The sequence below is a fragment of the Cydia pomonella genome, chromosome 19 (genome assembly GCF_033807575.1).
Source record: "Cydia pomonella isolate Wapato2018A chromosome 19, ilCydPomo1, whole genome shotgun sequence".
Lineage (NCBI taxonomy): Eukaryota > Metazoa > Arthropoda > Insecta > Lepidoptera > Tortricidae > Cydia > Cydia pomonella.
In genome coordinates, this window is record NC_084721.1 from 6,488,970 (window position 1) to 6,506,309 (window position 17,340).

Sequence of the window (17,340 nt, forward strand, 5' to 3'; positions counted from 1 at the left end):
AAGTGCAAATTAATCAGAAAAATACATTGTTAGATGGCGCTGTTATAAAACTTTTTTTTTATAAGTATATAGCTTAGGTATTTGTAAATGAATCTTAAAGGTAATTTGTTGATATTTTCAAGCAAATGGACATAAACTGTGTCTCTAAGGATATATATATTATTTCTTCTGGCAATATAATATTTTATTTTGACAAGTCGCAGATAATATAGCGGCATCAACTGTCAAATCGTTTTGACAATTGAAGTGACACTTGGTGCACAAATTGCTAATATTTAGCAACAGGAGCTAAGTTCCCAAAACGAAAGAGCGTTAATTCTCACAAGAACTTCACATACTCACCTTTGTTTATTACTTCAAGGTAAAGTTAATGCGCTTTTGCATTCACTTTTGATAATTCCCGCGCATGACAGTTATAATAAAGGTCAATGCGCAGTCGAAAAACATTGCGCATTTCGTTTTCTTGACTAACCTTACAGAGTTGGTTTGAGTGTCGATCGACCACCAGCGAACGCTCGCAGCAGCCGCCAGCCCGTGCTAGAGGGCGAAAGCCTTTCCGACCATCCTTGTGCTGTTTTTGGTGCCTAGTGGGTGTAAAGTGTCAACAACCCCTTTTTGTTGTGCCGTGCTAGAATAAACCCACAAGTAAGTGAATTTATTTTTAGTTTTACTTTTTATTAAGTAGGTAGTATTTTGATAGATACGTTGAGTTGCGAAGTCGGTATTTGCATTCGAGATAAGAGATAACTGTTTTGATTAGTGGAGTTTTAAGATGATTCTAAACATTTTACATGAATGATGTCATGAGCGGGTATTGCCGTGTTCCACGTCGTGGCAATGATAGATCATCAATCTTGTTAGATATGCTAGATCATCCATTAAGAATAGGCTTGGCAACAAGTCAAAGATAAATAATACATTATAGAAAACTTAAAAGCGCTTTGTTAAGTAATTACTTTTAATAATATGTTAGTTTTATATGCAAATTCATGTTCATGCATCTGTTCTAATGGGTTGTAATAAAATTAGTAAACAATTTTTTTGTGGTGACTCACTTCCCGGTTATAGGATGCTATCAGTTCCATTCATGCTTTTATCTCATTTGAAGCCAAATTAAATTCCTTTAACATGTATATTTAAAAGTTTGGTAATGTTGGATTCATATTTAATACATTTAAAAATGTTCTTAAGTTATTTACATTAATTTAAATTGTTAATATTCAAAAAATCTACAACCACCATTATTTTTTTGTGTCATATGTAATTTAATTTGCTAAGGAAATCTTCAGTTTTTATGCTTTTATTATTTATACTATAAATTATAAAAGCATATATGTATACTGTAAATTATTAACAGTGCATTAAGAGAGTTACATAAAAAAATAAAGAAAAAATTTTTTTCAGACAATTTGAGACCTATAGTTGTGTTAGTAAAAAAAATATAGGCTTAAAAATACTAAGTTAGTAATAAATACCTATGCCTAAAGTTAAACACAAAAAGAAATAGACATGTAGGGTCAGCTCCGGCAGAATTAAGCAGTTTTTATTTATAATTTTTTCATTATACTACTTAGCTCTGCCAAGTATTTAGAAAGTGGGCAGTCAAGGCACTCGGCTAACACCTTAAGCATGCTGCTGTGCAGGCGAGAAAACAGTGAGGCAACTCGCTTCCGCATGCTGGCATAAAAGTTGTCTGCTGGCATCTCTGCGAACATACCTCACACACTGCAATGCTTTGCAGCCTCAGCAGCACCCTAAAGATGTTATTATAGTGCACACTTATGGTGTTGTATGCTCTTTGTGTAAAACTTACCCACAGGCTGCTTGCGTAAAACAATGTTGTATCATATTAAATAGTTGAAAAATCCTTAAAAACAAAGAGCATGAGACTTAGTGTACAGTCAAGTTGGCTCCTTTTAAAAAATAATGTTTTACAGGCATATAGGTAAAAGATGATTTCATATTCTTATTCATATTTTGGTGCTTTCAACCTAAACTGATAGAATTAATTTTGCACATATATACTTGCTAACAATCGACGAAAATTAAATCCGATATTAAATATGATATGATATAATTGTATTAAAACATTGATTTGTATATGATACCTCAAATTAAGGAAAACTGATGTTTATAAACCATAGTCAAACTGTATTTTAGTACTGTTTGATGTTATGTTTTTTATCTTATCTTTTCCACTTATCAACTCATTAGTGTTGTTTCAGCCGTGCAATGTGTAATATGTGTTTCAATGAACGGAATAAGTAAATCATTACTAACAATTACAACTTAACTTGATCAATATGAGGGAGCTCGAAAAATTGTAAGTAGTCTTCATTCATGTTTCAAATCAACCAAAGCCAATGCAAACCAATTCCTACTTACTGGGCAATTGAAAAACTTTACTTATTAAATATGAATTATAGTGATAAGGCGCCGCCTCGGCCAAGGCACGTCTACACCACTGGCCCTTTTATGCGCGAGTAAATTGCCTCGCGCGTATGCTCACTCTGTGTGGACCCGCCTTTGTTATTTGCTATACTTTTTATACTGGATATCTTACTATATATACGGGCCTTTTTGGGCCACCGAGTTCGCCTGATCACCATCTATCATACAGAACAGGCTTGTACAATCCTTGCAAGCTGAGAGACAATATGCGTCAGAGAGGAGCAGTCAAAAATTGGTAACTTATGCCTGAATCATCTAAGTATATGAGTACGACCCCTAGTGCATAAGTTCTTGCATAGTCAGGGTATTTGTTTATGTTTTCTCATTTGTCTTCGGGGAAATATATTTAATACTATTATAATAAAAAAATTACCTGATTGGGTTCTTGCACGAGGCTCCTTGTGAAAGCCTTGCTTGCAACACCCTAAGGCCACACAGAACCTATATTTAAGTCACGCGATCATCAGTTTTGATAGTTCATTCGTATTGGACGAACTTCACTGCATCAGCAGGACTCATCTCACATCATCCAATGTAGACCATAAGGGAAAAGTTAACTACTATGAAATTATGTCCATAAAAGCCGTAATTTGGCCATATAATAATAATGGTCACTACATCGAGCATAAATGGGTATCGTAAAACTTTATGCCCATATTGAGTATTTGCCCATAATAGGGAATATAACGGAAACCTCTGCGTAGATGGCGCTGATACTGCTGATAGCTCAAACATTTCGTTATCTGCTTCTCTATCACTCTTGCATATTCGAGCGATAGAGTGGCAGGTAACGAAATTTCGATTTTCAGATTTTGCGGCAGGCCCTCTGTAAACAAACCGCCAGAACCGCCTTGATGCATCAATGTCATATTTATTTGTAACAAATTATTTCTGATTTCTTGTCAAAAAACTGCTTAAGGCACAGTATATAGGTATAAGTTACTCTATGGATTATGATAAGAGCTAGTGCTGCACTCTGGCGGCAGAGCATTACAGTAATACCCCCTATTAGAACACATTTATACATATGCGCTGTCACATTCAGTATGGATAGATCAAACAAATTCAAAGATAGAGAATCATAAAATTACCCCCATGTATGTTCAGCGAAAATTGATGATTTCTCCGAAACTATTCTAGCAATCGACAGCTCTAAACCCTTTGATCTCCAAAGACATCAACTGACGCATGCAGCTACAGGCCAATATCAACCTTCTTGCATTACAACAAGGTTCTCGGTGACGCTCCGCACACGATAGGCGTGGCGCTCAAAGGGTTAAAGTCCCCTATTATCGTTGGCCTTCGTTTGATCAATACTGAACGCGACACCCTGTATTTAACTTGCCCATAATTACCCTAAATGAACCCGTTTGCTCCGGCTTTCAATTAGATATGGTGCAGATATGTTTGACGTCATATCTCCACTTTCCACCTACTCATACAGGGTGGCATTTGAAATACGAATGTGATAATGATAAATGCTTCTCCTCCCACGCCAAGGCTGACATATTGCGCGCGAATCAGATAAATCCATCACATTATATGATATTCGGTCTCAAACTGAGACCTTCAGTAAAGTGTAAAGCAAAGCTTTGTCACTTGAAAATAGGGTGACCTCATGTCCCGTATTTTACGGGCTGTCCCGTATTTCAGGCACAAATTTTTCACTGTCCCGTAAATTATCAAAACCAATACGGGACAGTACATTGTCCCGTGATTTTATGATTCAATTACTGATTAAAATACCTATTGATGGCATTTTAATCAGTAATTGAATCATAAAATAAAAATACCTATTCTGATTATTTCACATTTTCCTTTCCAGAGAATATAAATGTTGTTGTGTTTTATAATATTTAATACCTATAATTTTTAAGTCTTTAATTTTTATTTATTAATTGTATAGGTTATTTAATTGATTATGCCAAATTTTAGTAATAATAAAAATTTGTGTTGTTTTTTTACTATCTATAAAACCGGCCTGATACGTATTTTATCTTTGAATCCCGTATTTTCAATGCAGTTGTCCCGTAAAACCGCAAATCAGATCTGATTTGCGGATCCCTACTTGAAAACCTTTACATTGACATACACTCGTGACAAGTCTGTGTAAGCTGGTGAAGGAAATTAAGATCAGTAGGCTTAGCAACGCAGAAAGGAAGTTCTTGCAAGTCTTAAACTCTTCAAGTATTTATTCACATCATCAAACCAGTTAGTTATACAGGAAGACTTAGCCATACATATTACACCTAAAAGCTTTTAAAGATACATAAAAGAATCCGTAAATGGCCGGTATTGTACCTCAATAATACTACAAAGACGTCTCATCACTCCAATCATCTAATATAAAAGGTCAAAATATCGGACAAATCGAACAATGCCAGGGCCCGGGGTGTGTCAGATCAGATGGCATTCGGCCGGACCTAATTATGTAACGTCAGATAGACGTGTACTACAACACAACACAACTGACTATAGGGCGGATTCAGACGACCTTATGTCTTTGCAGTAAGGTTCACGATTGTCCATTAAGGACGAGGGTACTGTCTAGTCAGCCTGTAGGCTCGATTTATGGGTTGGTCAGCCAGTCGTGACAGTTACAGAGTTGGATCTACACGTACAGTACCTACAATATGTCGCTTGCGTTCGTGTTGTATATTTGCTGAAATGTTTTAATAGTATAAGGTGAACCTAATAAGCTTATCGTTTAACCGCCAAAAATTACGTCTTTAAAAATGGTTTTCTAATTTCTCACAAGTTTTTATATAACTTTTATCTTGTCAGACCTTCTTGGGTAATCATGAACCTTAAAAATTCCAGCTTTCTAGCGTTATTCAAACCCAAACTACGAGGGTTCGAAAATACGGCAAAACGTGCCGAGAAAAGATAGGTACTGCCTTTTGTCTCGTCTTGGCGGGGGCACGGCCGTGCCCCCAGATATATTCTTGCAACGGTCTATTCGGACAACAAAAACGGAGTATCCCCGATATTACAATATCAATTATTTGCAATAGACGAGTGGCCAATGATGGTTGGTAGGCACGCTGCTTTTAATTTGGGGCTCACTTTGAACCCCAGGCTCTATTTAGTGACAAGTGTAAGGTTGGCAAGGAATTTGGGTGCCGGTGGGCTACCCAAATTAGTTATAATTTTTATTTCGAGACATTCTATAAATTACAGCAAAATGATGCCAGTGATTACTTACATGTTAAAACTGTTAATTTATTTGGTTCTCTCAAGAAATAAAATGAAAGCTGTTTAAAACTGTTCCTACACATTCTCTATTATAAGTAATTTTCAATATTGGTGATATTACTATTTAAAATACACGTCCAAAAATCTCTTAGTTTCGCATACCCCTTTTGATCAACTTGAATTGTTTATTCTGTATACTGCTTAGTTAGTCCTTGAAAAAACCTCTGGCGTCAGGCTTCAGTGACATCACCAAGAAGAATGACTCATCTAACTATGGGACTCCGCCGGTTAGCCTTGCTCATAATATTTGAAATCGGATCAAGTCTTTCCGTCTGAGTCAGGGAATTTGGAGTTTTTTATACTTAGTTCCAGTCCTTCGGCTCCTTGCACACGAGGCTTTTTAGAACTCCCCCTCGGCAGCATCAGTCTTTCCCAACCAGACTGATAAAAGTGATAGAAACTCAACTTGAGTTTCTTACTATTTACTTCCCGGGCCATCTTACCCAATCCATCGTACAGGGCATAGGCTAGGTTGTGGTCCCATAGCTCAAAACGATGCCTCCATAAGTCCATACCTTTGGCCTTTGATATTTAACAAATTTAACACATATCAGTGAAAGAATTAGGATCAAAGTGAAATGGCATTCTAAAATTTTGAAACATGGTTCGAAAGATGGCAGTAAATTTACTGTGGCTACAAAGTTTTCTTTGACAAACCACCTCTATTTCAAATTCTCTTTGCGTCGACGTTGTTCAGAAGCAAATCTAACTCCAATCCACTGCTGTTATCATTTAAGTTCTAAATAGAAAGCGTTAGTAAAACTCTTTTATATTAACTATGTATGTAGAAATGGGCCTTCCCATTCCTACTACCCATTACATACTATTATTACTTGTTCAGTGCCATTACATTTAGTTTTTCTCGGGAAATTCCGAAAATCGGCCATTGTCCGACATTCTGAAATATTCGTAATTACATAAATTACACAAAATAAGCTCACATCTCCCAATATGCTTTTCTTAGGGATTCTAAAACCTATCAATCTGTCTGTTGTCGTAAATACTTAGCGTCAGATAGGGGTTTTTATTGCATTACATACTATTATTACTTGTTTAGTGCCATTACATTTAGTTTTTCTCGGGAAATTCCGAAAATCGGCCATTGTCCGACATTCTGAAATATTCGTAATTACATAAATTACACAAAATAAGCTCACATCTCCCAATATGCTTTTCTTAGGGATTCTAAAACCTATCAATCTGTCTGTTGTCGTAAATACTTAGCGTCAGATAGGGGTTTTTATTGCATTACATACTATTATTACTTGTTCAGTGCCATTACATTTAGTTTTTCTCGGGAAATTCCGAAAATCGGCCATTGTCCGACATTCTGAAATATTCGTAATTACATAAATTACACACAATAAGCTCACATCTCCCAATATGCTTTTCTTAGGGATTCTAAAACCTATCAATCTGTCTGGTGTCGTAAATACTTAGCGTCAGATAGGGGTTTTTATTGCTCCATCACGCCTAGACTTTGATGAATGATATCACCAGGCTCTCGAGGTTGACTCATTTGATCTTGAGATGCTGGGGGACGTTTTTTCTTGGTAAATATTGATGAATAGTGCAACGGCTTTTGTTTATTATGTGACGTGTTTCGCAACAGTTGACTAAGAAGCAAAACTTTTCAAAATCTTTATCCCGAGTGCAGTTTTTTTCGTGATCATAACCTCCTCCTCTTGTCGGTTATAATTGTAATCCATGTCAGCTGTGTGGTAAAAACGGATTACACAGCCCATTCACCAAAATCGGCTCAGTAGTTTTGACGCTACGGTGGAACATAGGGTGCAAACATGTATAGATACTTAGGTCTAAAACATGAAAGCATTTTCATGTTACGAGGTTTAGAATAGACTGAGCAGTCGGATTTAAACAGATAAGTCTTATTGAAGTGGGTTTTGTGAAAATGTTACCTACAGAAACTGGAATAAACACTGCTTTTAAATATTTAAATTTGTTAGAACTGTGGTAAAGTTTATCTTGGATTTTTTAATCCAATATTTCACTGAAACCAACACTTACAGTTAAACTCCCTATAGTTAAAATGTTTTGCAAAGTTAAGATGAGGTTTGCCAAAGGCAAGGTATATGTCGATTTATATCAAGCGTTGTTTATTTATTAAAAAAAATATTTATTAAAATTCAAGTTACGTAGTTATGGTGTAATAAAAAATAAAAAAAGGGAAGTGAGCGCTTCGCCTTCGATCTATCTCGACATAACAGGAAATTATAACACGTATCGTAAAAAAAAAAGAAAAGCCATCAATAAAAAAGTATTACTGATGTCATCGGCGTATTGCTCCGGGGAATGAAAATACAGCCAAACATTATGGATTGCCCTTGTCAATGACGAACGCAAAAAATATTATTGCGACGTTAATTTGCTACCATACATGGTAGTAGTGACGGGCTACGGAAACATTCCCGCTACCAGTTTCCATTTGGGAAGGTTACTGTTAAGTTACCAATGTTACCGGTAACATTACCAAAAGATGGTTAGATACGAAACTTATATGAGATAAAATAAAGTTCAGAAGTTATTTTCTTAGTCCAACAAGTTATATACAGTCGCGGATTTAATCGTTGAGCCATTTAGGGTTTACTTTACATTGGAGATGTCATAGCGTTAGTCGTTACTATGATTGCACAGCTTACTTGCAATGTTCCAAATGAATTCGGTCCATCAAGTAAAATATTTGACTATTAGGGAACAAATATGTAGCAGTAGTAGTGAGCTGTACAATACAACAATTGTTTTAAATTAGCAGATTAAAAGAGGTTTGAGTGTCCGCTTAGTAAATTGAATAGGCCTTATTGAAGTTTAGTTGATTGTGATAACTTAAGATTAAACTCATAATACATTTTATTTAACGTATTTTTACTAAAATTGTTTTATTTTGTACCATCTACGCGAATGATAGATATTTCATTGTTCATACGCCTAAAAAGAAAGGTCTAACGGTCCATTGATATTTTACTCCGCAATTTTAATACGTCTATAAAAGTTTCTGTTTCGGCCGAAACTAGAACTAAAACCGAACTTTCGGTTTCGGCAAAAAAACATGTTTTGGTCGGACACTACTATATATGTACCTTTGTTTATATATAAACAAATGTATCAAGCTCATTTTATTTTAACAATTTAATTGATATTTTTTTTAAACTGTGATCATTGTTATACAAAATGTTGATTGTTATATTTTCATACTTAACTATACTGATTTATACGCATATTTTATTTTATTTTATACAGCTAAACCTTATTTTGATAATTACCTCCAGATAGTTCTGTTCCCAGTAACTTTGGAAAAATACCCGGTAGTATTTTTAACTAGCAAGTTGCTTGAGCATCACTTTCTATAGGAGTTAGAAGATTTAGTAACTTTTTAGTACTTTGGAGGACAATTTCTCCCAATAGGTTGAGTTTGGGCAGTTAAAAAAAATACGTGTCCGTTATTTTAGACTACTCTATAAAATATATAAATATAAATCAAATCGGAACCGGACAGTTGGGTACCTTTCCTTGTTAGTTCACCCACAACTTACAATGAAGTAACAACTTGTAAACTATGTCATTTTATCCTCGTCTATCTTTTAACCTTACCTACTTAACAGTAAATTATGACACGTAACGGAAAATAAAGAAAACCGATCAATAAAAAAGTATCACTGATGTCGTTGGCGTATTTCCCCAGGGAATGAAAATACATCCGCATATTATGGATTAACGATATATTATTAAAAATATTATTATATATTAATATTATTACGTTAATATTGCTAGTTAATTTATAGATATGTATGTAACTTTATACAACCGCTTTACTCGTAATTAATGATGATAACAACAAATAAAGAAACAATATCTGGGAGGGAGACCGAGCTTTGCTTGGAAAACATATAAAACCTCACTGCGCGTTTTCCCAGAGATAAGATTTAATTAGATCGATTTTTCGCCCCCGAAAGCCCCCATATAGAAAATTTCATCGAAATCGTTAGAGCCGTTTCCGAGATCCCCGAAATATTATTTTTTATAAAAATATACAAGAACTGCTCATTTTAAGGTATAAGATTTGACCAAAGACCAAACATACATTGTTAAATACATATGATGAGCTGGCGTTATTCATACATAACCGTTTGTCCTTATCCCTCAGTTTTACATTTCTGTTTGTTAGAAAGAGACAAAAGTGAATAGAATTTTGTAAAATGTTGCTAAGTTTTATGAATAAGGGATGTATACCGAAAAAACATCAAATGAAAAAAACTGATTGAACACAAACTAAGGTTTTTAGAGTAATTACAATAAAAAGTGACTTTTAATTTAGACAATTTTTGTAATTATATTTTTTTGACGACCGGTCTGGCCTAGTGGGTAGTGACCCTGCCTTATGAAGCAGATGGTCCCGGGTTCAAATCCTGGTAAGGGCATTTATTCGTGTGATGAACATGGATATTTGTTCCTGAGTCATGGGTGTTTTCTATGTATTTAAGTATTTATAAATATTTATATATTATATATATCGTTGTCTAAGTACCCTCAACACAAGCCTTATTGAGCTTACTGTGGGACTTAGTCAATTTGTGTAATAATGTCCTATAATATTTATTTATTATTAAATTTATTTATTTATATTTATTTCTGTAGGAGTGATAGGCAGCTTCATTCCATAATAATAAGACTTATTTTGAATCTTTATAATGACATATCAAAATTGCATTTGTCTTGGCAAGTTTTGATTCTTGGCAGCGAGAGGGTATGAAATGCTGATTTAAAGTCAAATGGAATAACAAGAATTACCAGAATAAAAAGAAATCAGAAAAGGCTGTAATAACGCAAACGTAGCAATTCCTTTTTCTGGCATTTTGAAGATTCCCGGCCGTCTCAAGTTACGTAATAAATCTGACATCAATGAAATTATCCTGTCAGAGTTTCTTTTACAACCTCGTTATGAAAATGTAACAGCCGATGTCGGAAATTATCAATTGCCCACTTGACCCTTATTAAACTTGATGCTTATTGGTTGGGAGGCATCTCGGTTTGCAATTTGCAAGAATTGAATCACTTTTGCCAAAAAACTGAAGATATGACATCATCCCCAAATACTTGAATCTCTCATCTTAATGAGACTAAAAGCCACACAGATTATATAATAATTCGTACAGTCACGTCTGAAAACATCGACACGATTGAAGTGCCAAAAATATGTATACACGACTTTATGGCCTAATATAAATATATTAGGGTAGTGTATGTCATATTTTTGGCACTTTATCCGTATCGATATTTTCAGACGTGACCGTACCGTAACTTAGAACAACTTAGAGTCGGACCAAGCTTAGTTGGCAGCGATTTTGATAGCCCAGACTGTGCAAGTGGTATTTTAAACGCCAAATTATGACGTTTCAATAACACTTGCAGTCTCAGCTATCAACATCGCTGCCAACTTAACTTGGTCTAACTCTATAAGGAACCCAAAAAACACCTTATTCATAAAATTTAGCAAATCTCTATTGATTTGTGTCTCTTTCTAACAAACAAAAAGTCAAAATATTTCACATTTATATTGTCAGATAGGGACAAAGTATTTCCAACGGCACGTTAGAGCAGACAGACGTTTATGGTTCTTTGGATTTGACATATTGACGTTTGTAAACACTTGCAGCGTCATCTGCGTTAAGCTTTACGCGTTTATCCTCATATTAATACTAATAATAATAATATTATAATAATTGAGCCTATATACGTCCCACTGCTGGGCACAGGCCTTCTCTCATGCGCGCGGGAGGGCTCGGGCTATAGTCCCCACGCTAGCCCAATGTGGTTAGGGGACTTCACATACACCTTTGAACTTCTTCGCAGATGTATGTATTTCACAACCACCCACCCAACTGTGTGGTCTGGGTATTGATTGATGGATTTGAACCCGCGACCTCCGGATTGAAAGTCGGACGTCATATCCACTCGGCCACCACCGCTTTTATCTTATACCTTTAAACGAGCAATTCTTATATAATTATATATATATATATATATATATTTCCGGGATCTCGGAAACGGCTCTAACGATTTTGCTGAAATTTGGTATATGGGGGTTTTTGGGGGTAAACAATCGATCTAGATTAGTCTTATGTTTGGGAAAACGCGTGTTTTCGAGATTTCATGCGTTTTTCTTTCAACGCAGAATATGGTCGCTAATTTTGAATTGCCGGCCACTGTCCGTCTGGTCCAGCGGGTTAAGACGCGGACTGCTAAACGAGTGTTACGGGTTCGAATCTCGACCGGTGACTAACTTTTTTTTTTTTATATGTTCAAGTTTATATATAATTTTTTAATTTTTATTGTTTTAGACAAGTTTAATTTAGTAAAAAAATTTAGGTAAGATTATCACCTATACACCACCATATTACAATAAATAGTCAAAGATAAAAATAAATACGCAGTCGCCTCAAAAAAAAGACTTAACGAGATGATCTCGCTGAATGGATTCTCATGTAATCCCTTTCAAGAGCTCTGTAATTTTAAATCGCTGCCGAAACAATACTCCCTTCGGAAACCGAGATCTGCCTCAGGGGAATTTTGTTATGTGCTCTCGAATATATAAGAGCGATAGAGAGGCAGATAACGATATTTCGATTTCCCTCTAGCTTGTAGTCATTTTGAAGTTTTTGTATGTAGACTTTCTACTCGCTCTAATTTCTTTGTATTACAATTTCTAGCAACGTAAACCAGTACAGTCACCATCAGATATATCGGAGCGGCTGAGGTGCTCTACGCGTAGACTAACATTACAAGGACTGGTTAGAGAACCTTAGGCAGAAAAGACGCCGCGCTGCTAGACCCCTCCCTTGGACTCTCGTCATGCTTGTGATTGCTGTGGCAGAAGATCGCTCCGGTATTGGACTCTTCAGTCATGGCAGACATTGAAATCAACCTCCCCGTAACACTAAATTTTACCCGATGCTGTAACAATCATCTGCTATACACCACGAGGCTAAGATGGTTCTTTTCATTTCGAGGAAACGAGGAGTTCGTTTATAAAATACTCGTTTTACCTTTTATCAAAAAAACTATTATTAAAAAAAAATTAAGTGTCTGTAATTTTTTGGCACTGTTTTGGCCTTTACAATCACAGCACTATTGCAGCAGTACCTGATGTCATGTACATGATAACATGATATTGTGAATCTCACGAAATTACTCTGGTTCTTTTGACACCTACGATCGGTAAGCTACAGCATCAGCAACCCTGTACGTGTAGCTCAACCTTTTCAAAGTGTAAGTGCTTAATTAATCTTCTAGCGCTCAGGACCGCTTCACTTCGAGCAGATTTTAAGCAAAGGGATAATGGGAGGGAGCTCTTAGACCCGGGCCCGGACCAGTTATTTGTATATACCTAATTTACAGAAATCGCAGTTAGTGTTTTGAAGAATTCGATTCGTTTTTACGAGACTACGTTATTAATTCTTCTGAGTCTTAAGTTCCGAGTAAACTCATTTATTGAGTCTTTTTTAACTCGAAAGGACTCGAGCCTCCGAATAAAGACTCCGTCAACAATTTTGTAGGTTTTATCTAAATACTAAAAGCAATAAAGAAAATAAACGTTAGTGTATGGTGTGTTAGATTTAAAAAAATAGTTATCTGAAAAGGTGTAACAAGTTGACAAGAATTCGTCTTATTTATTATTCATTTTATTTTGAACTATATTGCATGTCAAAAAAGGTACAAATTTTATTTATTTCATTTTATTATTTTATTCGATTTTTATTTCAAATTGCAGACTTACTGCCTCATGGCATTCTCTACTAATCATCCATAGGGCCAAACAGAAAAATGTCAAGGTAATTATAAGAGTCTGAAAAACCGAGTCGAGTCTTAAAATGGGGACTTGAAAGGCTAGTCTCAACTGTCAACATCACTAGCCTAATTGAAGACAAGGATAATACATAAAACAATAGCATCATAAATGTGATGACAGTACTAAATACCAAAGACGAAAGAAAATATCATCTTTTATGTAAGTATAATTTGTATTGTAGTATAGCGAAGCAACTAAAAACTGAAATAAGGACATCATTTGAGATCAGACGTCGATTTGGTGGTCGTAGGCTAAAATATTATGTTAGTATTATGTATTATTAGTATTATGTTCGGTTAAATTGACTATTGAGGCGTGTATAATAATACTTTCAGGTTAGGTTATATTTTAAGAATATTATGAATAAATGAGAGTTCATTGAGAAGGTTACTATAGTGCACCACATTCAGTAATTTTTCAAAGTTAGCATTAGCACCCCAAATAAATTCTTTTTTATTTGAGACATGAACATGCTCCAAACAGTAATTTTACCACGATGGTTCTTCGCTAAATTATGTACTTCTGTATATTAAGAAATGTGAAAATAAGGCACATAATATATTTTCATTTAAATAAGTAAATACATAAATAATTATTAAAAAAACTATTTTAAACTAAAATAAGGCAGAGATGTATAATATGTCTAAAATCAGCAGGCATTAACGAAAATTACATGTCTAAAACAAACCTACCCATTAGACTTAAGATAGTCACGTAAACTGGAAGATCGTTTGCTCCTAATGATCCGTTTCAAGTGTTTACATATACATATGTATGTATTGTATGTGCATGTATTGCGCATACAAATGATGACACGTAGTTGATCATTGATATTTTATACCTTATTGCAATGAGCATAAGGTCTTCAAATGGTCATGAGTCCGATTTGCATTTAATTACATATAAATGTGATGGTGGTGTTTATGTTTACTGCGCGTGTTTATGCTATCTATGTAGATTTAAGACCAAGTGTACGCGGAATTATTAAAATTGTCTAAGTGCACACTTAAATTATTTATACCGTGACAATTGCGCTTACATTTTGTAATGTTGCTAGTGATTCACAGTTTTCGGTTGTTACAAAATAAAACATAAAAGTCATGTTTTATTAACTTAACATGAATTTTACATGACGTAACATAACTTATCGGGCTTCACAGAACAAGTAAATATGGAAACAGGAAACAAAGTTATGGGTAGGTTGGTAGGTTAAATTTACATTCAGGATACTTGGTGCTAGCTTTTTTGATATATGTATGAGGTGAACAAGCAGTCGAATCGCCTGATGGTAAGCAATTACCATCGCCCATGGACACCTGCAATACCAGAGGGTATATTTATGAAATCACATTATTATATTAGAATTCAATTGCGAAGTAATTTTTCTTACAAAGAAAAACTTTTTTTACAAGTAAAAGCGTTTGTTAAAGTGTCATGTTTCGACCATTTTCGGTTACAGCAAAAATCATGTATAATTTTGCATCTGCTTAAGTTAGACCCTCTTTACTTTACGGCCTCCGTGTTTTTAAAAGAAGCCTTTTGTTTCTATAGGTTTTAAAAAAGGTCATATCTAAGGTCGTAAAGTTCAAAACGTAAAATCATTAAAATTCATTAGTAATGGTTTTTTATATATTTCTTATATTAAAAGTTATTTACCTACTCGACGATCATAATATAAATTCGTATGGATTAGTTTGTAATAATTTATTTAAATCTAAAATTATGCTAGGCACATGTTTTTCATAGACGAGATGGTCTACAGTTCCCACGTTATTAAGGCCAAGAAATTATATTTCAGTACCATTTTGTACCTTGTCACGGTGACAATAGTACCAAGTCCCTGGCGACTTTCATATTGATAGTCACAGAGGCAAAGTACAAAATGGTACTTAAATTAAATTTTCTAACTGTGCATGTTACAGACAGAATCCCATAGACTTAATTGTGAAGCATCTGAAACTAAACAAGTTAAAGTTTCAACGCGGGCGGGGCCGTGGTGGGGCCCTGCGCGCGCCTATCGATCCCCAGCCCGCCCCGTCAGGGGCAAATCCCGTCGAGATAACTTACCGATGTTTTCACCAAAAACCTAACGACTCTGTTCGTTAACTTGTTGGATTTCGATCTAAAGCCCGATTATAATGTAACTTGATTTATCGTCGCACGTTACACAAATGACTTATAATTTAGGAGCATAACAAAAAGTTACAAGATTTATGAAGAGGCGTTTCATTCAGGGTTTCCATTCATCATGTGTAGGCGTTGAGCGTATGGCACGCTAAAAGCCGTTAACGCCAATAAATTGTTGTGTAACAAACTCGCGCTGTTTTTCTTTCAAATCGTTTTAACCCTCCAATCGTGAATGTTATGAAAGAAAACCGCAAAAGTTCGGAAGTTCAGAGTAATTCGAAACATTTGTTAGAAGATAACAAAATTAAATCTATTCAACCTTGCGGTAAAAAGGAAAAATATTAAAACTGCAAACTTTTAGGCTAGAGAATTCATTTAAATATCCAAAACTTCCTAATTCCTACTTCTAATTTAAAGGAAGCTTTAAATCCCCGACACAGTAAATTACAAACTTATCCCTTATGGCGATAGTTTGCCCACTGAAGGAGTAAATAACTGGTTATTATTTACACACCACTGCTTTAACAAAAATACACTAAACTATTGTAGTGTAGTTTTGAAGAAATTGATTACTAACCCGACTGTCCAAAAACTATTTAGAAGCCCGAAAATTTGTATTTTATTATTTTCAGTAACAATAAAGAAACAGGGTCTCTTATAAAAGAAAACCTGCCAATCGCAGCAAACACAGCAAAATCGAACAAACCTAGAAATCCTCCGTTGAAACCTTTCTCAAACACTTAAGTCTACAGACGTCCACAAAATGGCACTGCACTGAATGTGAAGAATAGCGCTGCCACACGCTGACTAGACTTATTTTACTATCTTAACAACTTTTTTAAAAAACTTATGCCAACAGACCACTTCATACAAAGTATGGCGGACTAACTTTCGCAAAAAGGAAACCAAATTTTCAACTTATAAAACTAACGAGAAAAAGGAAGTAAACTGTATCTATTTCGTTCGTTAAAGTTTGGCGCAGTAAAGTATCTTTATTTTGCTAGTCAGCAGGCCATCTCGGGTTCCCAAACTTTTTAACTACCACTGTTGTTGTTCCTGATACGCTAAGTGCATTTTGATCAACAAAACAGCACACGGCAGCAGTTCCATTGCCATATCGCCAGCATATCTAAATAAATATATATATATGGGGACAATCTTACACAGATCGACCTAGCCCCAAACTAAGCAAAGCTTATACCTACTATGGGTACTAGGCGACGATATACATATTTATACATAGATAAATAAATATAAAATTCCTTTAAAATGTATTTGCAGTTTTACATGTATATGAAATGTATAATTGTTGGTGCAATAAAGAATATTTACTTTCTTAAATACATAGGTACTTATAGCATACATAGAAAATACCCATGACTTAGGAAAAAATATCGGTCTTCATCACACAAATTTATGCCCTTACCGGGATTCGAACCCGGGACCATCGGCTTCATAGGCAGGGTCACAACCCACTAGGCCAGACGGTCGTCGAAATCTCCCATACATTTTAAGCACACTTTTGCGCATTGTTTTTGTTAAAAGACAGAATTCTTAAGATTTTTTCTTTATTTTAAAGACACGACAACCCCAAATTCGACAGGAACAACACTCCTACGGCCGTAGTTTAGAGTCTCCTGTTT

The 17,340-nt window shown here is 35.1% G+C and overlaps 1 protein-coding gene across 4 annotated transcripts in view; it reads left to right on the forward strand.

The window, feature by feature from the left end:
• The first annotated feature begins 204 nt into the window (after positions 1–204).
• The window catches only part of LOC133528364 (synaptosomal-associated protein 25-like), a 66,323-nt gene continuing 49,187 nt past the window's right edge, over positions 205–17,340 (forward strand). Inside the window, exons 1-2 of one of the 4 annotated variants that reach the window (XM_061865731.1) lie at positions 205–361; positions 480–645. Coding sequence is in view for 3 of the 4 variants with exons in the window: in XM_061865730.1 (XP_061721714.1) it covers positions 2,304–2,323 (20 nt within the window). In the remaining variant the exon portion in view is untranslated. Of the gene's footprint in view, positions 362–479; positions 646–2,230; positions 2,324–17,340 lie in introns of those variants that run through there. The other 3 variants (XM_061865730.1, XM_061865728.1, XM_061865727.1) reach the window with 3 other exon arrangements.